The sequence below is a fragment of the Schistocerca serialis genome, chromosome 5, assembly GCF_023864345.2.
Source record: "Schistocerca serialis cubense isolate TAMUIC-IGC-003099 chromosome 5, iqSchSeri2.2, whole genome shotgun sequence".
In the NCBI taxonomy this organism is placed as follows: domain Eukaryota; kingdom Metazoa; phylum Arthropoda; class Insecta; order Orthoptera; family Acrididae; genus Schistocerca; species Schistocerca serialis.
The window spans coordinates 535,905,011-535,929,829 of record NC_064642.1 but is presented as its reverse complement, the minus strand read 5'-3'; the positions used below and the strand labels follow the sequence as shown (position 1 = coordinate 535,929,829).

At 45.4% G+C, this 24,819-nt stretch overlaps 1 protein-coding gene across 1 annotated transcript in view; it reads right to left on the bottom strand.

Annotated features, from left to right (window-relative positions):
- The window catches only part of LOC126482064 (protein limb expression 1 homolog), a 314,505-nt gene extending 290,815 nt beyond the window's left edge, over positions 1-23,690 (bottom strand). Inside the window, exon 1 of the mRNA XM_050106039.1 lies at positions 23,552-23,690. Coding sequence (XP_049961996.1) covers positions 23,552-23,690 — 139 coding nt within the window. The remainder of the gene's footprint in view (positions 1-23,551) is intronic.
- Between the last annotated feature and the right edge of the window lie 1,129 nt (positions 23,691-24,819).

The window sequence follows — 24,819 nt, the reverse complement described above, 5'->3', positions numbered from 1 at the left end:
GCCCCTCCATACCGCATCCGACGACGTGATTAGCGGTGGATGACACGGCGGTCGTCGGGCCCAATTGGCCAGTGTAGGCCACAAGGTGGAGTCCTACCTTTACCCGTAACTTTATAGGAGTGGGTGCAAGCACGGGTAAGATGCAACTCTTGCGTGACACGAGATTCATCTGCAGTGTGGAGGCGCAGCTAACCATATTATATTTTCCTGGATTCGACGTATATGCCGGCCGCGGTGGTCTCGCGGTTAAGGCGCTCAGTCCGGAACCGCGCGACTGCTACGGTCGCAGGTTCGAATCCTGCCTCGGGCATGGATGTGTGTGATGTCCTTAGGTTAGTTAGGTTTAAGTAGTTCTAAGTTCTAGGGGACTGATGACCACAGAAGTTAAGTCCCATAGTGCTCAGAGCCATTTGATTTTTCGACGTATATGCTTATTAAACGCAGATTTTCTAATAGTTCTTCCTTAGTAGTAGCTGCAAAAAGGAAGAAAAGCTAGAATTGAATGTGCGAAATGGGAAAAGCAGAAGGAATGAACAAAGAAGTGGTGAAGGAAGCAACCCCACTCCATCATTAATAATTAATAAGAACGGGCAACGTAAATCGAGAAGGTTGGGAGTGAATTTAAAACACGCTCCTTCCGAAAGCGATTTCTATGCCTTAAGGAACGATTCACCCCCCCTTGGTGGCACCATTGAAGGTATTTATTATTTACATCCTACAGGTGTGAAGACTTTAAAAATATCACACCGGATGGCCCTTGAGAAGTAAACGCTAGTTACATTTATATCGAAATGAAGTCTTCGATATATGGCAGTACACGAGGAAATCGAGGTACGGAACGGCGCATTTTTTCAGTACGGATAGTATTCTCTCTAATGGAACAATCTACTTTTCTTATCAGCAAATGGAAAATCTTAAAAACAAGAGTGGAGTGATATAGAGTTTTTTAATGTTCGTAGTGTAACTTTTCACAAAAATGTTCGTCAGTGCCGGCCGGTGTGGCCGAGCGGTTCTAGGCGCTTCAGTCTGGAACCGCGCGACCGCTACGGTCGCAGATTCGAGTCCTGCCTCGGGCATGGATGTGTGTGATGTCCTTAGGTTAGTTAGGTTTAAGTAGTTCTAAGTTCTAGGGGACGGATGACCTCAAATGTTAAGTCCCATAGTGCTCAGAGCCATTTGAAACATTTTGTTCGTCAGGTACGCTACACTTGAAGGCTACAGACAGAACTAAGTTTCATCTCCATTGTCACCTATATATAATATAAACGGGGGGGGGGAATTGAAAGAATATTGCTTTAACGCTTACGCAAGCTCTTCCTGGCATATGATGCCAGGCATCTCCGGAAAACTGCAAAGGATTTTTCGAGTCCATCCCACGCAAAATCTCTGCTACACTGCGTTCTAAAGGTGCACCAACTCATTATGAAGCAAATGGTCATAATGTTTTGACTCGTCATTGTAGCTCTGCATTTCGTTAATAAGATGATATCTAGAATTCACAATCTATTGAAACGAATGTGTATCCTCCGCGTGAAAGCAACACGCCAGTTCGTACGAGCAACATAAAATGTCTCGTTGCTCTAGGCTAGCTGACCGACGTTTCTGTTCTTGAAAGATTGAAATTTAATAAAAGCTCCGAGCAACAGATATTCACCTGCTAGATGATTTATGTCCGTAACCGAACCGATATTATCTGGTGCTCGAAGATGTGGCGATAAGCAATTCCCCATGTGGTGCTCTTTTTCTACGTCTCGAACCGGACTCTCCCGCCGCCTGGGGGTGCTAGCAGAAACTTCCGGGTGATCCAGAGGAAAACAGTTCCTGTTATTGCTACGAATATTTTCATGGGTTGTGCCACGGAAGATATGTTAATTCGTATTATAATTCACATTAATATTTATCATACCAATGCACGGCGCAGCATCCGGAATTATTCATAGAGTATTTCGAAATCCGTAATAAGCGAGTAACAAGCATTTCTGTGGGTGTTTTTAGGCGTTGACATGACCGCTGATCTGTTCGAAGTCGATGGTTTCATCTACACATTTATTAGGTTATAGCGTTCGTCGCACTCGATTGTGGCCCGGGAGGATTGCCGTTCCTAGGATCTCGTTCATACTCTGTTATTTGCTATATGGACTGATAATGCGCTTCTTGCGAAAATACTTTTAATTGTGCAGGTATGGTACTAATTGAATAGATCGAAATACATGTGCCATCTGTGGGACCAATACGAGAGAGAAAGCGACTGATTGTCTAATCTGGATCTGATTGTTGTGACACATATTCATGGACGCATGTTTCTTAAGGCATAGTGTCAGTTGAGTAACTGGCCCATGACGGCAAACAACTGCCAGCGCTTGTGCAATGTAAAGTCATGTTTGTGTTGTTGTTGTTGATGATGAGACAGAAGTGGATGTTTTTGGGTAGTTGGGTGGAGGTGGGGGTGATAGAAAGTCGCTGCCACCCCGAGAGTCTTCTTATCTTAAACACGAAAGCAATGCCTATCCACACTGAATCATTCACTCTGCAGCGGAGTGTGCGCTGTTATGAAATTTCCTGGCGGATAGAATTTATGGGCTATGCCGGGACTCGAACTCAGAGCCGGCCGAAGTGGCCGTGCGGTTAAAGGCGCTGCAGTCTGGAACCGCAAGACCGCTACGGTCGCAGGTTCGAATCCTGCCTCGGGCATGGATGTTTGTGATGTCCTTAGGTTAGTTAGGTTTAACTAGTTCTAAGTTCTAGGGGACTAATGACCTCAGCAGTTGAGTCCCATAGTGCTCAGAGCCATTTGAACCATTTCGAACTCAGACCATTGCTTTTTAAACGCAGTGCTATTACCGACTGTGCCACACAGACAGCTTCAGTTCTGTCAGATCCTCACACATACTTTTCAGACTTTATACATACTCCCCGGCATACCTTGCGGAATAAGAAATCGTTATTAGTTGCACATGATAAATTGTACACCAACTGTAATGCAGTTTGAAGACAGCTATATGAAAAAATAGTATATGCTATGAAGATATCTATTCTGTAATGCTTTGAATATAGTGACCACAATCCTGAAATTAATTATTTTATCACGTAATATCGTACCTGATATGCGGCAGCAAAATAACGGCAACACACTGGTCATGCTGAAGCTTCAGTGAAACTGGCAAGGATGAGAAAAAAAGAAACTTCTCTTTGCTCAAGGTAGAAACCTCTTTCCAAAAGTTATTTATTCAAAAGCAAACATGTGCACAAAGAGTAAGCTCTAACCGCAAGATGAATATTTTATCCAGAAGTTCCTTATACATGTCATATGTACATACATGCTTCGCAAGCTACTGTTCGGTGATACCAGAGGGTACCTTGTACTATCGCTAGGGATTGATTTTTTTTTTTTTTTTTTTTTTTTTTTTTTTGTTAGACTCTCAAATGAATCGAAGGAAAACCGAATGTCTATAAACTTCCACATGAGTCCTAATTTCTCTTGTCTAGTGTTCGTAGCTCTTACGCAAGATGTGTGTTGCAGGCAGTAGAATAGTTCTTTAGTCTGTCGCAAATGCCTGTTTTCTAAACTTTCTCAATATTATTTTGTGGAAAGTACGTCTTCTGCCCTCAACCATTCGAGTTCACGGAGCATTTCCGTTATAATCGCTTGCTGATTGAACCTACTGGTGAAAAAACAAGCAGTACCTCTCTATATTCCTTCGATGCTTACCTTATTTCGATCTGGTGGGGAACCCAAACACTCTAGCAATCCCCAAGAATGGATCACACAGTTGTTCTGTACGCAGTCTCTTTTAGAGATGATTACACTTCCCTAGTCTTCTCTTAATACATGGAGTCAACAATTCGGCTTCCCTACAACTGACTTTATGTGCTCGTTTCAATTCCTGTCGCTTTGCAACGATATGCCAAGAAATTTATGGAGGTGACTGTGTCAAGCAGCACACCACTAATACTGTATTCGAATATTAAGTATTCATTTTTCCTACTCATCTGCATAAACTTATTTTCCATATCTAGAGCAAGCTGCTGTTCTACAAACCAAGTAGAAATTTTGTCCTAAGTATCCTGCATCCTCCTAGAGCTGCTACTGTTATTAAGGAGTAAGATAGTAAATTGTGCATAGACTTACATTTATTTTCCCATTGATTTTTACTATCATATGACTTGATCAAAACTTTGGTTGTAATCCAAGTACGTCTGTTTGATGGCTTATGCCATGTTTTTACTTTCCAGATTAAACAACAAATGGTTGTTCGTATTTTTTATTTTAACTATGTTACATCTGTATCTTAACTACGTTACATCTGTATCTTAACTATGTTAAATCTGCATCTTAACTATGTTAAATCTGCATCTTAACTATGTTAAATCTGCATCTTAACTATGTTAAATCTGCATCTTAACTATGTCGAATCTGCATCATAACTATGTCGAATCTGTATCTTAACTACACTCCTGGAAATTGAAATAAGAACACCGTGAATTCATTGTCCCAGGAAGGGGAAACTTTATTGACACATTCCTGGGGTCAGATACATCACATGATCACACTGACAGAACCACAGGCACATAGACACAGGCAACAGAGCATGCACAATGTCGGCACTAGTACAGTGTATATCCACCTTTCGCAGCAATGCAGGCTGCTATTCTCCCATGGAGACGATCGTAGAGATGCTGGATGTAGTCCTGTGGAACGGCTTGCCATGCCATTTCCACCTGGCGCCTCAGTTGGACCAGCGTTCGTGCTGGACGTGCAGACCGCGTGAGACGACGCTTCATCCAGTCCCAAACATGCTCAATGGGGGACAGATCCGGAGATCTTGCTGGCCAGGGTAGTTGACTTACACCTTCTAGAGCACGTTGGGTGGCACGGGATACATGCGGACGTGCATTGTCCTGTTGGAACAGCAAGTTCCCTTGCCGGTCTAGGAATGGTAGAACGATGGGTTCTATGACGGTTTGGATGTACCGTGCACTATTCAGTGTCCCCTCGACGATCACCAGTGGTGTACGGCCAGTGTAGGAGATCGCTCCCCACACCATGATGCTGGGTGTTGGCCCTGTGTGCCTCGGTCGTATGCAGTCCTGATTGTGGCGCTCACCTGCCCGGCGTCAAACACGCATACGACCATCATTGGCACCAAGGCAGAAGCGACTCTCATCGCTGAAGACGACACGTCTCCATTCGTCCCTCCACTCACGCCTGTCGCGACACCACTGGAGGCGGGCTGCACGATGTTGGGGCGTGAGCGGAAGACGGCCTAACGGTGTGCGGGACCGTAGCCCAGCTTCATGGAGACGGTTGCGAATGGTCCTCGCCGATACCCCAGGAGCAACAGTGTCCCTAATTTGCTGGGAAGTGGCGGTGCGGTCCCCTACGGCACTGCGTAGGATCCTACGGTCTTGGCGTGCATCCGTGCGTCGCTGCGGTCCGGTCCCAGGTCGACGGGCACGTGCACCTTCCGCCGACCACTGGCGACAACATCGATGTACTGTGGAGACCTCACGCCTCACGTGTTGAGCAATTCGGCGGTACGTCCACCCGGCCTCCCGCATGCCCACTATACGCCCTCGCTCAAAGTCCATCAACTGCACATACGGTTCACGTCCACGCTGTCGCGGCATGCTACCAGTGTTAAAGACTGCGATGGAGCTCCGTATGCCACGGCAAACTGGCTGACACTGACGGCGGCGGTGCACAAATGCTGCGCAGCTAGCGCCATTCGACGGCCAACATCGCGGTTCCTGGTGTGTCCGCTGTGCCGTGCGTGTGATCATTGCTTGTACAGCCCTCTCGCAGTGTCCGGAGCAAGTATGGTGGGTCTGACACACCGTTGTCAATGTGTTCTTTTTTCCATTTCCAGGAGTGTATGTCGAATCTGTATCTTAACTATGTCGAATCTGTATCTTAACTATGTCGAATCTGTATCTTAACTATGTCGAATCTATATCTTAACTATGTCGAATCTGTATCTTAACTATGTCGAATCTGTATCTTAACTATGTCGAATCTGTATCTTAACTATCTCGAATCTGTATCTTAACTATGTGAAACCTGTATTTGAATTATGTTAAATCTGTATTTGAACTTTGTTAAATCTTTATTTGAACTGCTGCGCAGGATTATCCGAGCGGTCTAAGCCGCTGCAGTTATGGACTGTGAGGCTGGTCCCGGCGGAGGTTCGAATCCTCCCTCGGGCATGGGTGTGTGTGGGTTTGTCCTTAGGATAATTTAAGTTAAGTAGTGTGTAAGCTTAGGGACTGAGGACCATAGCAGTCAAGTCCCATAAGATTTCACACACATTTGAACATTTTTATTTGAACTGTGTTAAATCTTTGTTTCCGATGATTAGAAAGAAGCTATACAGCCAAAAGCGTACAGTGATAGTGAACGCAAAACAAAATGCTATTTCAATCCAACCAAGGATAGCAAGTGCAGACAATAGTTAACACACAGAAAATCTATCGCAACTAAAATAGCGGGACAAATTATAATCCTTGATCAGGATGATTAGTTTTGAAATACATTTGACATTATAGGCACAATAAAAAGAAGTGAATGGAGGCTTTTTAATATCACTATAGTTTATATTCCGCAGTTAGTGGTAGTGGTATTATTACCTAACATGAAGTGCCAGAAGAGGCTGACAAATTTTTGAGTGAAGGTTTTATAAATAGTTGAGGCAGTGCTAATGAAATGTCTGTTGCGAACAGTGTAATAGCAGCAACATGATCTTAATTACCAGCGAAATGAGCGTATTTATATCCGGAAGAGGTAGATTAATCACTTACACACGAAGTCACTCAAGATGAACTGAGGCATTGATAATTAGGTGCCGCGGAGCGACTTTTCACACCTTTAAATACCTGTGTCCGAACCAAGTAGAAACTTGTCATATACAGCAGAGCGAAAACCAGTTCTGCCCGAGAATGTCCAGAGGCTGCAGGTGCGGGTCTGTCCACTAGCTTTTGTCTTCCCTCGGTTGACGGCGTCAACCAGCACGTAAGTGGGGCCACCGTTGGTTGGTTTATAAATCCTACGTGTGATTCCACTCACCCGGATGCTGGAAGTCAAATCAAACGGTTATACCCTACTGAAAATCTGACACCTGTCGACTTGAGTTTTCTGATTCGAAACTTACGTCACATCTGCATGCTTGAGATCTGCCTCTTTCTCCTCAAACGTATCTGCAACACTTTGTGCGCCTTTCTTGCTTTGCATTAACACTCTACGCGCTTGGCCACCGTGCTGTAGATATTAATGGTATTTCCCTTATCACTTTAGGTGAGTGCTGGAATATTTACTGAAGTTGATCAGAGCAGAATATATCTTTCGTTCTCTCTACGGTGACGGTATAAAAAGAAACCCATTCCGATGAGCAACTCCTCGCGACTGCCAGCTTACATCGAAGGAACGAAATGCTGTTATGAACAGCTCCTGCTCGGCGTGCGCATATTTCAGCTGCAGTACGCTATCCACTTGACAGGAAAAGTAAACTGCGCTCACGTTTCCATGGATCTGCGTTGGCGTCTAGTACTATGTAAATTGCGTGCATGTGATTGGAAATGACGGCGAGGCTACTTGGCTGTGGATCATATTTCAGGCAATTTATCACACTGCTATGCTACGGCTATAACACAGAGCAGCGACTGCTTGTTGACACTGCCCCTCCTTCACTGCTCTCTGAGACACGGTTCTGTGCTTTGATCATTTTGTTCTTTTCTGGATTCGCATTCGGGAGTAAGACGGTTCAAATGCCCGTCCAACCATCCAGATTTATGTTTTTCGTGATATCCCTATATCGGCCGGCCGCGGTGGTCTAGCGGTTCTAGCCGCTTCAGTCCGGAACCGCGCGACTGCTACGGTCGCAGGTTCGAATCCTGCCTCGGGCATGGATGTATGTAATGTCCTTAGGTTAGTTAGGTTTAAGCAGTTCTAAGTTCTAGGGGACTGATGACCAGAGATGTTAAGTCCCATAGTGCTCAGAGCCATTTGAACCATTTTGAACCCTATATCGCTGCAGGCGAATGCCGGAATGGATCCTTCGAAAAGGACAATGCCAGTTTCCTACCCCTCCCTTTCCTAAACCGAGATTGTGCTCCGTCACTAATGTCATTCATTGTTGAAACCGGCTTCGCTCCATCCTTTTATTCTTTTGTTCGTAATTTTTTTAATACACAACATCTTATTCGATAACGCACAGTTTATGCATGTGTAAGAAACTTGTTCCTTTTATAGCGATTAACAGTAATACGAACGTAAACGACGAACGTTTTTTTTAGTTTTACGTACACTCGACAGGAAAGGCATCGGAGAAAGACCAAATTTAGAGAAAAGAACACCAGCAGCATTGTTGACAAAACTATCACGTAGAACGCTTTTGTAAAACCGCGCATGACATAAATCACTTCGTCAGGACAATCCGACGTCGGCTAGCCCCAAATACAAATGTGGAGTCGTGTAAATGTCCTGAATATCGTGGAACACACACAAACACACAATTACTTTTATGCTTTGTAATGATTTAACCCCAAAGTTGATACGTGTTTAAAATACATGACAACTCATCCTCCACGAGCAGCTGATACGAGTAAATAGTTTGTGTTGTTTACGATCGGACAAAAACTGGTTCAAATGGCTCTGAGCACTATGAGACTTAACATCTGAGGTCATCAGTCCCCTAAAACTTAGAACTGCTTAAACCTAACTAACCTAAGGACATCACATACAACCATGCCCGAGGCAGGATTCGAACCTGCGACCGTAGCGGTCACACGGTTCCAGACTGAAGCGCCTAAAACCGCTCGGTCACACCGGCCATTTACGACCGGTTTCAGTCTTCAAATCATCATCAGGTCTCTTAGTCTTCTTTAGCATCTTAGCCGGCCACTGTGGCCGAGCGATTCTAGGCGCTTCAGACCGGGACCGCGCTGCTGCTACTGTCGCAAGTTCGAATCCTGCCTCGGGCATGGGTGTGTGTGATGTCCTTAGGTTAGTTAGGTTTACGTAGTTCTAAGTCTAGGGGTCTGATGACCTCAGATGTTAAGTCCCATAGTGCTCAGAACCATTTGAACCACTTTTTTAGGACCTTACACGTCAATACTAATAACGTCGCGTTAAATAACTTAAAATGCATCCTACGTCAGTGCTTTTAGTGGTAAAAAAGCGTTAAATTGTCAATAAGTGTTCACCACAATGCCGCAAGTAGTAAAGTACGTAACATTGTCAACACATGTTTCGTATATTTTGTTATTGACGATAGAATGTATTTTACTACTTGATAGCAGTTAACCATACTCTTATTAACATTGTAATGATTTTTCACTAGACAGCAGTGACGTGGAACTGATTTTATGCTATTTTCCACCAAGTTTTAAAATTGCCACATAAGTTGCTACAAATGAGTTTAAGATTGAAACTGACTGTGAATAAAACAGTACAGGGTGACACCGAAAAACGGCAAGATCTGAAATGCCTAGGGGCAGTTGTACACAGTTGGCAGCACTGTGGAACAGGGACCTTGAGCTGTAAACACTCGGGCTGTTTATTATTCATGCATCAATGGAACGGACAACAGTACGCTTTTGCCATAAAAATGTTTTGCAGAAACAATGATAGTACGGAAAGTGCGCAGAGGGGGTTCCGACGTTTTTAACTTAAGGCGTCGTGGTTGAATTCGTTAGAGATACGCGATAAAAGCTGGGATTAAAAATTTTGAAATGACTGCATTTCCTCTAAAAAAGAAATATAGAAGCTGTATGTGTTTCTGTGTTACGGAGCCCATGGCGTTCATTTCATAAGCAGCCAGCTATGGGCAGAGTATTCGGAGAGTGTGTTCGCCGAATTCTCAATTACGATTTAAAATTTCATCCCCACAAGCTACAAATCGTACAACTGAGGGAGATCGATTACCAGTTGCGATTAGAATTCTGACAGAAAATTACGACAAACGTAAACAAGGACAATGGACCTGTGGGCAAGCTCTGGATGTCAGATGGTACCCATTTTCATGCCACAGGTTACGTAATAGCCTGAGCTGCGCTTAATGGGCGGGTAGAAAAACAGTTGAAGTTCATGAAAAGCCCTTCACACGTCAACGTGGTGACAACACGTCAGAAATGTGAAAGTATGGTGCGCAGTTTCATTACACGCGGTCATCGAATTTTACTGCTTCGATAATGAAGAGAGAATCACGGTGACTGTCACTACGGATCGTTATGTTTGAGATGTTGCAGCCTTTTGTTGCACCTGCATTGAACAATATTCCTCAACTTCAAGAAAGCTGGTTTTAACAGGATAGTGTGACATCGCATACTGCAAGGCAATAAGTGGCAGCTGTGCGAGAATTGTTTGGTACCTGTGTCATCTGAAGACTTGGTGACATTCCCTGGCCCCCAAGATCACTGGATTTCTTCGCTTTTTTTTCTTGTGCTGTTACCTTCTTCGAATGTCCTTTATTGGCTTTCGCTTCGTGCACATTCAGCCATCTTACTGATGGAAAGACTATACGACAGCGTACTGGAGACGATTATCTTGTCAGTTACGATGATACGAACGAAAGGACAACACAGCACCCAGTCTCGGGAAGTAATCTTCTGCCTGGCCGGAAATCGAACCCTGGCCCCTTCGGTTAGCCATCTGCCACGCTGGTAGTGCAGTTACCGAGGCGGGCGGGTTAACCTAAGAGTTGGGTCTCCACGATTCGGCTAAGAACACTGTATGAACTGAAACAAAACATTAAAGACGAAATTCTTGGTAATCCAGCTGCGATGTTGCAGCAATCAATGAGGAACCTCAAGAGCAGATTGGAAGAATGCGTACGTACAGGAGGACGCCATCTACAGGAAGTAATTTTAAAACACCGATAATATGGATTACTGTATCTTAAAAGGCAATTTGTTGTGGTTCAGGTGCTGTCAATAAAATATTTTTGTTGGATTTTTCCTATGTTAATTAGGTGTTTTAAAAGTTCCCGTTTTTCTGTGTCACATTGTACTTATTAAAAATTCTTAGCGTTGAGGTGCTTTTCAACATTTATTTGGGATATTTTTTTAAATATTTATCTACATCGTTCATGCCTTACTTCTAATTACTAATATCACGAGACGAAAATAATCGAGAGTATAGGGACATAATCAGCTCACTACATCAGCGACTCTCACATAAAATAACAAAGAAGTGACCCACATCACATCGAAGTAGACTTAATTATGCTACTGTGGATGAGAAATAGTTTGGCCAAATGAAGTGAAAAACGGCACATCCAAATCATTCATTTATTGGAGGAGTCACGAAAAAAATCCTGTAAACTTGGATTGCCGGACGGGAATTTGAACCAGCTTGTTCCAGAATGCTAGTCCAGTGTCACGCCACTGCGTCATCTCGCACGCTATCAGCTTACAAAGATATATAACCGAATGAATGGCAAACTACCTCGCAAAGGATGCCACACACGGGGTCTTTATCAAGGCAGCCGCACACAGGTTTTTCATTTCATTAAATAACAAAAGTGACAGAGTAATGTTTCAAGCACCTGTCATAGTGACGAGAATGATGTCGGCAGAGTTTTTCCACTATCACCACAGAAATGAAGTTTAGGCGGATTCAGTTGCTGCATATTTGAAGTAGGCAATTTAAAAAACAATATTTTCGCAAGTTTAGACAGTTTAATATGAAGATCTTGCCAGAAACTACGTCCAGATGAAGGTCGTTTCACGAATTCAGTCTATATCACACAAAATTAATATTACTGCTTACATTATAATGGCCGCAAAAATAATGTTTCTTGTATCGCTTTTGTTCTTTCTCTCAATATTGGAGAATCTATTTAAAATACGTTTTCTCGCCGCGATAAATATGAGTAAATAGTATATTCTATTATGCTAGAAACAAGTAGGTGGCTCAGAAAAATTAATAACAGGTCAGTCATAAACCTAGCGAACCGTTTCTCACAACGCAACCATACGAGGGATCACTTAACACTTTACACGCGACCGGATCATAGTGCGTCATACACTGAAGAGCCAAAGAAATTGGTACATCTGCCTAATATCGCAGAACTGCCCAGCACGACGTGGCATTTACTCGACTAATAACTGAAGTAGTGCTGGAGGGAACTGACGTCATGAATCCTGCAGACCTGCCTAAAAATCCGCAGGAGTACGGGAGGGTGGAGATTTCTTCTGAACAGTACGTTGCAAGGTATCCCAGATATGCTCAATAATGTTCCTGTCTGGGGAGTTTAGTGGCTAGAGGAAGTGTTTAAACTCGGAAGAGTGTTCCTGGAGCCACTCTGTATAAATTCTGGACGTTTAGGGTGTTGTCCTGTTGGAATTGTCCAAATCCGTCGGAATGCACAATGGACATGAATGGATGCAGGGGATCAGACAGGATGCTTACGTACATGTCACCTATCAGTGTCGTGTCTAGACATATCACGGGTCCCAAATCACACCAGCTGCACACGCCTCACACACTTACACAGCCTCCGCGAGCTTGAACAGTCCCCTGCTGACATGCAGGGTCCATGGATTCATGAGGCTGTTTCCATACTTGTACACGTCCATCCGCTCAACACAATTTGAAATGAGACTCGTCCGACCAGGCAACATGTTTCCAGTCATCAACAGTACGATCTCGATGTTGACGGCCCCAGGTGAGGTGTAAAGCTTTGTGTCGTGCAGTCATCAAGGATACACGAGTGGGCCTTCCACCCGAAAGCCCATATCAATGTCGCTTCGTTGAATGGTAAGCATGGCCCAGCATTGAAATCTGCAGCAGTTTGCAGAAGGGCTGCACTTCTGTCACGTTGAACGAGTCTCTTCAGTCGTCGTCCGTCCCGTTCTTGCAGGATTCTTTTCCGGCCGCGGCGGTGTCGGAGATTTGAAGTTTACCGGATTGCTGATATTCACGGTACACTCGTGAATTGGTCGTACGGGAAAATCCCCACTTCATCGGAACCTCGGAGATGCTGTGTCCAATCGCCCGTGCGCCTACTATAACACCACGTTAAAATGTCACTTAAATCTTAATAACCTGTCATTGTAACAGCAGTAACTGATCTAACAACTGCGCCAGACACTTGTTGTCCTATATAGGCGTTGCTGACCGCAGCGGAGTATTATGCCTATTTATTTAACTTTGTATCTGAATACGCATGGCCGGCCGGTGTGGCCGAGCGGTTCTAGGCGCTACAGTCTGGAACCGCACGACCGCTACGGTCGCAGGTTCGAATCCTGCCTCGGGCATGGATGTGTGTCATGTCCTTAGGTTATTACGTTCAAGTAGTTCTAAGTTCTAGGAGACTGATGACCTTAGAAGTAAAGTCCCATAGTGCTCAGAGCCATTTGAAACATATATAATACGCATGCCTATACCAGTTGCTTTGGCGTTTCAGTGTATTTAACTGAAATTCTTTCATGTTCGAAAGTCAGTGTTCCGGTTTGGAGTAGATGAAACTCTGATGTATTCTCAAGTTTTCATTCACTTAATGTGTTCACGTAACTTGAATAACAAAAAAGTTTTCAGTAGGTCGAAAATTCGTTGACGTCGTCAGAAAATGAATTTTCATAAACTGTCCGTATATCATCTTAATAACATGGTGCCACAAATAAAACTAAATGAAATCATAGTGCAGCTCTTCTAAACATATTGGTGCAGGTTCCATATCCATAAAGTGAACAATTTGCGTGTTTTAGAAAGTTGAATGAAACGTAAGATTGTGCGTGCGTTCCGTGTTGGAGGTGGCAACGCAACTCTTTGGCTACTCGTGCTCCTTCCGAACTGTCAATCCTAAAGTAATTTTGAACAGACTATAATTCATATGTAAAAACATAAAGATATAAAGATATTATGAAGCTGGTTCGTTTAAATGAGCCACGTTGACCGCAATATTTACGAAAAAATCATCGATGAACCAAGCGATAGATAGTCGTTAATTTGGAAACAATGCGACTTACTCCAGGCTTGGTGAGCGGAACAGGAGCACCAAAAGCGCCTACCCGATCCACAGTCCGCGTGCTGTTCACTCGGCTGCGGTATGCGAGAGAGAGGGCGGTAGTTGCCGAAGGTGATCGATCGCTAGTACCTCGTCTAATGACAGAGCAGGCTGTGCGGGCACGATAGGCACACGGAAGTCACGCGGACGGGCTCAGGCTGCGATATCCGTATTTGCAGGCTCGATGTTCTTCCTCTACGTCTCGCGTTGCGTCGTGACGTAACTAAACGGCACGTGTCAGCGGGCCAGCCGCGCGGAAGGGGCCACGGGTCAGTTAAGTCGCAGTCGCCGGGTGCTCATGCGTGTGAGCGCGACTGATGCCGAGCTGCGTGCTTAACGACTAATGTGGCTTCGGCACGCAGATGCGGTGCTGTAGACAAGGCTACGTGGCGAATGTCGTTGAGCGAATGTGGCGTACGTTTCATTGCACGTATCCGGCGCAATCCAGGAAACGGCCTTTGCGGCTGCTTTATTCTTCTGAACGCGGCTCGCTTTTCCTACCGTGGGCGGATTTCGGAGGTCGTTCTTATAAAAAAAAAGTTGACGTTACTCATTTAAGAAATCATTGGTCAAACAAAAACATTAGAGGTGAATTTGCATCTGAAGATTAGCTCTAAATTCTCCAGGCTATGTTGCCGTTCGCATGGGAACGTCACTCCGTTATTACGAATAGTAATGGCCCACTAAATTTACTTGGTTATTAAATTAGTTACTTATGTTTTCCCTACATTACTCGAACCACTTCAGAGAAACGGTGGAAACAAACTGTTTGAGGGATATCTATACATGATACCTTTCGGTGCATGGATACTTAATAGTACACACTCCGGCTAGTGCAGGAGAGTCAAAATAAATTTTATGTAACATTATGTTTCCGTGAATGGTGTATTTTGACACTTCTTTGAATTAGTCTAGAGGATGGAAAGCGGATTAACGAAGGCAAAATTTAGGGTACTATTTAAAAAGGACTCAGAGCTATTCACATCTTCGCAAAGAACAAAGTTACAAGGAAGTGCAGCTGTTCACATCTTCGTAACGAACAACGTTACAAGAAAGTCAATCGTGCTGGTTAATGTCCCCTTGTACCTAACCTTCATTTGCCTGACACGCTTTCTTGATTTGCTTCTGGGGAAAAAGATACATTAAGACAAAAAAAGACATGCCACGAAAGAATTATCCCAATGAGACGGAAATGGGTAGATGTGTGGTACATGTACAGACAAACAAATGATTACAGTTTCAGAAAAATTGGATCATTTGTCCAAGAGAGAGAGAGCGAGAGTTCACAAAGTGAGCGAGTCAATTACTCGTTGCAGCACCACTGGTAATTATGCAAGCAGTTACTCCGCTTGGCACTGACTGATGTCCTCCTGAGGGATATTGTGCCAAATTCTGTCCAATTGGCGCGTTAGATCGTCAAAATACAAAGTTATTTTGAGATCTCTGCCCATAATGCTCCAAACGTTCTCAACTGAGAAGAGATCCCGCGACCCTGCAGACCTTAAGATATGGCAAGTACCAAGACCAGCAGTAGAAATTCTCGCCGTTTGCGGGAGGGCATTGTCTTGTTGAAATATAAGCCCAGGATGTCTTGACACGAAGCGCAACAAAACGGACCGCAAAATATGTCGATGTACCACTGTCCTGTAAGGGTACTACGGAAGACAAACAAAGGGATCCTAGGATGAATAGAAATGGCACCCCAGACCATCACTCCTGGGTATTGGGTGTATGGGGGGCGACATTCAGATTGGTGTGGCACCGCTTTCTGGGGCGTCTCCTCACATGTCTTCAGCGAGGAACCTCGCTGACTGGAGTAAAATTGTCTTCAGCGATGAGTTTCGCTTCGAACTGAGTTCGGTCACCAGCAAAGACGTTTCTGGATACTCCCCGGACTGCGGTTGGATACCAAACTGACTGTCGCCCGCCGTACGGCCCAACAACCAGGAAGCGTAAGCTTCTGTAAAGTTTGGAAGATAGGAGACGAGGTACTGGCAGAAGTAAAGCTGTCAGGGCGGGGCGCGACTCGTGCTTGGGTAGCTCAGTTGGTAGAGCATTTGTTTGTAACCTGCGGCACCCTTACAGCACAGCGGTATGTCGACGATATTCTACGCCCCATTTTGATGCTCTTCATGTGAAGCCATTCTGGGCTTACATTTCAGCAAGATAATGTCCAACCGCACGCAAGAGTTTCTACTGCTTGTCTTCTTGCTTGCCAGACGCTACCTTGGCCAACAAAGTCGCCGAATATCTCCGCAATTCAGAACATTTGGAGCATTATGGGCAGACCCTCCAACCAGATCGCGATTAAGTCGATCTAACGCGGCTGACAGAATTGCCACTATATCCTTCACGAGGATATGCAACAACTCTTATCAATCTCTGAGAAGCTGAATAACTGCCTACATAAGTGCCGGAGGTGGACCAACGCGTTACTGACTTTCTCAGTTTTTGAAGCTCTTTCTTTTGAATAAATTGTACAAGTTTTTTTCTGAAATTGCAATAATTTGTTTGTCTGTACGTATACATAACTTGTAGCTATTTCCATTCCATTCGGGTAATTCATTAGTGGCTCGTCGTTTTTGTGTTTTTTTCTGCCGTAGAGTTTAGTTGGGTTGACCAACATAAATAGGCCGCCCTGTATAAGGATAAGAGGTGGACCCAAAAGTGAACCCTGTGGGACACCGTAATTTCTCGCAATAAATAAAATTTTGTCTCCTTCTAACATTGTTTGAATTTATTCAGCGTGACTTCCCTCTTTGTATCGTACTCGGTGTGTGTGTGTGTGTGTGTGTGTGTGTGTGTGTGTGTGTGTGTGAGCGCGAGCGCGCACGCGCGCGCGACTAGAGTGAGAGGTGCGGCTGGCGTGTTGTAAGTGGCGGTCATCAGGAGCGCGGGCTGCGCGTACAAGCAGCAGGCGCGACAGTGGCCGGGCACGGAGTGTGACGGCAGCGGCGCGGCGTGGCGTGGGGTTGGAATGCGCAGGGCAAACAGGCGGCGCTGGCGCTTCGAGTTGACAGCAAACAGGGAGGCGGAGGCCGAGTTTATTCAGCTCTCGGCCGGCGGGACCTAATTGAAATCACTTAGCCGGGCCACTCCGGCAGCCGCTTCAAAGTCACCGGCCGTCGACAAAAGAAACACGCCGCTCAGCACCACGGCCTACCAGCCCTCCGCTCCCATCGGCTCGGCAGCGCCGCGCCAAATGCGAGCGGCGACATGCATTCGCGAGCGACGCAGTCCGCAGAGAAACGGCGAAAGAAACAAAGGAAGAAAGGCGGGGAGCGAAGAAACGCGTGAGGAAGCGGCGGAGGAGCAGCCCGGGTAACTGCGCTAAAAAGACGACCGGCGTGCCAGACGGGCTGGCAAAAAAGAATCGCGACGGGACGCAACGCGCCCGGTGCGTCTGTCAGTCTGTGCGGCCGCTCGCAGCTCCTGCTGTTTCGTTTCCCCTCGTCTCGGTAGGCGCACTCCTGCGACGAGGCCCGCCGAGGTGCCTGACGAGCATTGACACATACACACACACACACACACACACACACACACACACACACAGAGAGAGAGAGAGAGAGAGAGAGAGAGAGAGAGAGAGAGAAAGACATAAAGGGAAGTTGTGCTAAATACTTGAAACTATGATGGAAGGCGACAAAACCTTAGTCAATAGGCAATAGGGAGAAATTACGAAGAGTGTCCCATACGGTTCAGTTCTGGGTCTGCTCCTAACGATCTTAATATTTTACAGGCCAAACCCGATCTCAGCTCGGGCCCCAACTTCATCTTAGAAGTCCGCGCCCGAGTGTAGGTCGGGCTGCGATTTTCTCTACGCGCGAGCCACCTATGCTCGAAGGCTGGACTCATTTGATATGAAAACAACGTACGGACGTCTCGCTACCTGTTTCGTGACTGGTGGTGCCTTCTGTTGTCAACTTCTAGAACTATTTTGAAGGAAATGTTATCGAATGAAACAGCTACTGTCGCGAATGGCTGAGCTAATATGATCGCATTGACGTAAATTCGTGTACGTACTCTTTAGGTTTCACAGTTTGCTTTATCTCTGCTACAAATGCGTCGCTCAAGTGGGAGAAATCAGGAATTCACGTTGCACTTTTTTTTTGTTAAGGGCGGAAAGAACTACTATTCTTTCTTTCGTAATTATTTTAAAATTTGTAATCTATCAAAGAAAAAATCTTGAAACTTGGTCCAAAAAAATGGTTCAAATGGCTCTGAGCACTATGGGACTTAACTACTGTGGTCATCAGTCCCCTAGAACTTAGAACTACTTAAACCTAACTAACCTAAGGACATCACACACATCCATGCCCGAGGCAGGATTCGAACCTGCGACCGTAGAAGTCGCGCGGTTCCGGACTGAAGCGCCTAGAAAAACTTGGTCCTTTCTAGCGTGTATTCCTCTTGAGGAAACATCAATTAAACATGTGCCAGTGGCGCTTTAAATCACGGCGTAAATGGTCGGTTTCCTAAGCCCGATATTCTTCTGAGTTGTCTGTCTCCATAGTGTTAACCAGCAAACAAGATTGTCTCTGGCTCTGAGCACTACGTTACTTAACGTGTGTGGTCATCAGTCCCCTAGACTTAGAACTACGGAAACCTAACCAACCCCAGGACATCACACACATCCATGCCCGAGGAAGGATTCGAACCTGCGACCATAGCAGGCGCGCGGTTCCGAATTGAAGCGCCTAGAATCGCTCGGTCACAGCGGCCGGCCAAGACTCTCTCCAGAATAAATCCTTATTAATCGTGTCCATCATGGACAACACAATACCGTGTGTTAGTTGAATATGTAAATAAAGATAACTACGACCAATCAATTGTGAATTATTTGATTATTTCCACAAACCAGTTATCCAGGCTTTTCAGGCTGGAGCAAACACGATGGTATCAATGAATGGAAATGAGAAGACAACCACTACACGAAGATTGCAGGAACGAAGAAGTGAGTAGGAAGAAAAAACCGCGGTGGAATAACTCTGTGTGAAGAAGCTTGGATGTCAATGAATCTGTTAGTCGACCACCATACTATTGCAGCTGGGATTGAGAGCATTTCGGTCGGCTTATCGAGAGTCAGCGGATAACCTGAAGGCATTCCCCGTGTGATGTGTTTTTTTTTGTCACCATTGAACTTGTTTACTGTAACTTCACCACATGCTTCCTTATCGGAAGCAAGTGAAACAACATTGAAGTTGAGTGGTAGCTTCGTAGTGCTCAAACCACCATTGACAACAGAGACAGGTAGTCGTGTGTACTGTCTTATCACGACCTAGAGCCTGTTTAACACATACAAGGCGCTAATGTCGTTGTTTGGTATACCCTTATCGTGGCCATCAACGACAGAAATACAGATTCTTATGGAAGATCATGGAGGATCTAAATCTGATTGTGCCGGCCGCGGTGGTCTAGCGGTTCTAGGCGCGCAGTCCGGGAGCGCGCGACTGCTACGGTCGCAGGTTCGAATCCTGCCTCGGGCATGGATGTTTGTGATGTCCTTAGGTTAGTTAGGTTTAAGTAGTTCTGAGTTCTAGGGGACTGATGACCACAGATGTTAAGTCCCATAGTGCTCAGAGCCATTTTTAAATCTGATTGTGACATTATTCGCTTGCATCCTGCTGCAGTTGAGAGTAAAATTTCTGTTTCTTATTGCACCTAATCCCGTCTTAGTTTTCATTCTTATAACAACAGACGTGGTATCATTGCTACAGCGTTCAATTCCCCAACACAGGATATCAAAATATGCCAGAAGCTTTTCGCGGGGGAAACGCATACAATAACGACCACAACCGAACATGTGTATTATTGATACTTCCCGATGAAATCAAAGACATAGTGGTGTCATCATACGTCCACAAGCCTCTCATTCCTTACTGCTGTGAAACATTCATCACAGAAATGGAATCGGAGAGACTACGTCGATAATTGGCTCATAAAATTATGTTAGCAGCATCATGAGAGAGGAATACGAAGGAAGAGCACCCTGGATCTGCATCCGATCCTGGCACTATTTACATGCAATGACTTGTGCATTCCTTACGAACTGAGCAGTTCTCTCAGTTGTCAGAAGTAAAGAACGCTGCCCTATGTCGAACAGCTTTGCAAAATGGGTCCATTGCCTTCTGGTAGAGAATCACAGTTTCCCACGAGAAAACGTAGTAACCATTTTATTGCTCTCATATTTATTGCTGTTTCCACTTACAAATGTACATTCACGCCCCGCATTCAATCCTGTGCTGCCTTCCGGAACTAAAGCCTCTGCTAAATGAGGTGGGACGCCTTCTCCTTTACGTGTAAACCTTTTGACGCATTAAGGGAAGGAGAGGAACGGATGGGAAAGAATGGTTTATTTCTTCGTTTCTGCGCTAACTTCTATCTCTTCTGTCACTGAAAAAAATCTCTGAAAACGGTAGCGGAATCACGGAAAAGTTTACATAGAATAATGAAACTGTTGCTTCTGCGGACAGCAGTCTTTTATAACAGAATCGACATCTGTATGCAATGGTAAGACCACAAACGTGGAAGCGACCGTCGAAAGGGAAAACACATACATACAGAAAAATTTTATTTTAGCAAAGAGTAGGGCATGACCCTTTAGACGTTTTCTTCGTATTTCGATTTGACAATGGTCTGTTGACTCGTATGTAAATAGCGCAGTACGCTCCTTTTTAGCTGATGGCAACAAGGTCAGTACATCAACATGCTTTGCCCCCAACATATTCTGTTGCAGGGGCCGGTAGTAGAACTCATGGAAGGGAGCTTGAACCAGTTCACAATAGAGAAGTCACACAGCCGATATTACAAATGTAAGAGAAGTCGTGTTTTTCGTCCGAGCTGATTGTTGTGACATGGTTCTGAGATGCAGATTGAAACTGAATGCCACCGAAAAAATTCTAGCACTGTTCATGACTCTTTTTTTGAGTATTTTGGTATAATGGACCTCTAGTCTCCCGTGGCTAGTGTGCATTTTCGACTGATTTCTTAACAAAATACACTTTTGTGTTTATTCCACTGAAATATATACACAACAGTGCAAATGATAACGATACGCGCTGTGTGCCTTGTTTAGTAACAAATTTGCCCCATTAACAATGGAACTCCGGTACAACGACGCTATGCTAAGCTGCGACTGGAACCACAATGGAACTTCAACGTTTGAGGGTTGTACCGTTAGTATGTGTTTTGTGTTGTACGATTTAGTTATTGCATGTTGAAGGCTTTTCACTGGTGTGAAGGTATTTTCGCATGAGCAAATATAATTGGGGCAACAAACCTAAAAAGTCATAGTTAATTTATTACTCTGGAAAGGGCCACCGGAGGCCACGGGCATGCAATACCAAAATACGTAGAAAATGTCCATGAACAACCACCGACATTCTGTCGGAGTAGTTCGGGTTCACCACGGTCCATCTTGAATAAATAAAAGCACAGGAGTAGTATCGAAAAAGGAGAAGCAAAACATATTGAAACTGTCACACTGGAGTTTTGAGCTCAGTTCTCGTGCTTGGAGAAAATAATAGTGAATTAAGGGTGCGCCCGTCTTAATGAATGTACACAAATTATTGTTTTGGTTTAACACCCAAACATATTTCAGCACAGCTGTGGCATCCTCAGTGGGTTTTTTCTTTTATTTTTACATTGTGTTTATCCTGTAGCTTCCAACATAAAACAGCCGCAGGTCTAAATTAGTACACCATGTCATCATTGTAGTACCTGGCTTGTCTAGAGCTGTGACAAGTCTGTTTTTGTGTACAAAATGTGTTTTTGTGTTGTCGAGCTGGACGTTTTCTCCTGCTCGTTTGTGAACACTGCATCTTGATATGTTATTGTGACTTGGACCAATGTTTCACTGACAAAAACACTTTTGGCACACAAAAACAAACATATCACAGCTCAGGACTGGCCAAATACTACTGCGATGACGTGTTGTACAGGACACACACAATGTAAAAATAAAAGGAAAAAAAAAAAAAAACACTGGGGATGCCACAACTGTGATGAAGCATGCTTGGTTGTTGAAACAAAATAATAATTTCTATGTCTGCAAAAGGGCGGACCAATCCTTAACTCATTACCATTTTTAAACTTATCATAAGTGACGTAACCGTGGGAATGTAGTCCTACTATATTTTATTTATTTATTTATCGTTCCGTGGGACCAAATTAAGGAGAAGTCTCCATGGTCATGGAACGAGTCAATACATGAAATTATAACACGATAGTAGAAACAGATAAAATGAAATATAAGAAACGTATTCAGGTGACAATTCGTAAGTTTAAATAAAGAAAATCAACAATGTAACACTGAAATTTGCTTAATTTTTCTACTCTTTCAGGAGCTCCTCGACAGAATAGAAGGAGTGAGCTATGAGGAAACTCTTCAGTTTAGACTTAAAAGTGTTTGGGCTACTGCTAAGATTTTTGAGTTCTTGTGGTAGCTTATTGAAAATGGATGCAGCAGAATAGTGCACTCCTTTCTGGACAAGAGTCAAGGAAGTGCATTCCAAATGCAGATTTGATTTCTGCCTAGTATTAACTGAGTGAAAGCTCTTGAGAATAAGCTAATATTGCTAACAACAAGCGACATTAAAGAAAATATATACTGTGAGGGCAATGTCAGAATTCCCAGACTATTGCATAGGGGTCGACAAGAGGTTCTCGAACTTACACCACATATAGCTCGAACAGCACATTTTTGAGCCAAAAATACCCTTTTTGAATCAGAAGAATTACCCCAAAAAATAATACCATATGATATAAGCGTATGAAAATATGCGAAGTAGACTACTTTTCGTGTTGAACTGTCACTGTCTCAGATACTGTTCTAATGGTAAATAAAGCAGTATTTAGTTTTTGAACAAGATCCTGAACATGGGCTTTCCATAACAGCGTAATATCTATCCGAACGCCTATAAACTGAGAGTACGAATGGATCTGCGTCAGATGTACATTAAATGATGTTATTATAACATCATCGGTTTCGAGGCTTCTAGCTTCATCCTCAGATGTAGGTGATACGTATAAACAAATGTCTCTGTGGTATGTTTATGTTACGGGCATGTTGTGCTGTCGTCAGTTGTCCTGCAATAACGTGAACTGTCGAATCAGATACCCACATCACCACTCGCGGAGTGACACTCCCAGTGACCGACCACCGAATACGCTAGCAGAGAAGCGACGTAAGTGTCCGAGTGGCTACCAGTTTGAGGCAGATTCATTTGGCTCCGAGACGCAAAACAGTCCGGTGAGCAAAGGGTGAGAGAGGTGGGCAGCGGCAGCAAATGGCACCGTACGGAAACGAGAGCTGTGACTCGCGTCGCGTACGGCGGGTGGGGGAGGACTGAGCAAGTGCGAGAGCGGGGCCGGGCAACGCCCAGCAGCAGCGCCGCCGAGACCGGCTTTTTATTTTATGAGACCAGTCTCGGTGGCCGTCTCATCCACGAGAGGTAATCTGTTCATTATCGACTTTAAATCACTCGCGGGGGCCGGATTTACGGCGGCGCGCGGAAGCCCCCTCCCCGGCGGCCTCCCCTCCCTCGACTCACCTCTGACGGCGCAGTCGTCGCCTTCGGCGTCGGCGTCGACGGCGGCGTCGGCGCGGCGGCGCAGGCCGCGGTGTACCGGCCGCGCGGCCGCGGGCAGCAGCCGCCAGGGCGCGTGCGCGTGCGCGTCCGACACGACCATCATGGCGAGCGCGGCTCCGGGCCCCGACTGAGCGCCGGCCGCGGCCGCTGCCGCGCGCACCGCCGCCGCACTCCTCCCGCCAGCCCAGCCAGTTTTCGGACTGCTCCTGGCGAGCGGGCAGCCCGGCGAGCGCGCCGGGACGGTGGGAACGCGGCCGGCGGGGGGCGGTGGGGGCGGGGGGCGGCCGCCCGCCACAACATAAAGAGCCGAGCCGGACGCCGCAGCCGCATCTCAAGGCCTCCGCGCGGACGCTGCCCCGGCCGGACCACCTCCGCCTCCACCTCGCCGTTGCTCTCCTCCGCCTCTTCCCGTCCGCCTCGGCCTCTCTGTCATCCGTCGCTGCCTCGCGGCCACACTCCCGCACTCCGGTCTCCCCCCCCCCCCCTCCTCCTCCCAGACCCTCGCCCCTCCCTCTCCTCTCTCTCCGTCTTCCTGCTCTTCCCTGTCTTTCGCCCGTCACGAGGTCCTCGCTTGTGATCTCTTAATAAATCATCGGTTACGAGGGTGTGCCCACGAACCGGCGTACATCAGACACCGAGGACGGGGTGATATTCGAATATGATACCGTACCCGGGTTCCTGTTAAATTAAATTCTCTCGTGTCCCCCGTGTGAATACATTATACTGTGGGAAAGGGACGCTAGAGGCAGTTGGGAGCCGAACTAGAAGTAAATAAATGTGCTGTGAGTCAGACTGGGAAAGGATTTACCAGTGTTTTTTTTCTATTTTCTAAATTTATTAGCTTTCGGGACGTGCCCATATAGCCATCTCAAGAGTGGAATGACGAAGTGAGGTGGCCCAGTGGTTAGCGCACTGGACTAACATTCGGGAGGACGACGGTTCAAACCCGCGTCCGGCCATCCTGATTTAGGTTTTCCGTGATTTCCTTAAATTACCTCAGGCAAATACCAGGATGGTTCCTTTAAAAGGCCACGGTCAACTTCCTTCCCCATCCTTCCCTTATCCGAGCTCGTGCTACGTCTCTAATGACCTGTTGGTTCAAAATGGTTCAAATGGCTCTGAGCACTATGGGATTTAACTTCTGAGGTCATCAGTCCCCTAGAACTCAGAACTACTTAAACCTAACTAACCTAAGGACATCACACTCATCCATGCCGGAGGCAGGATTC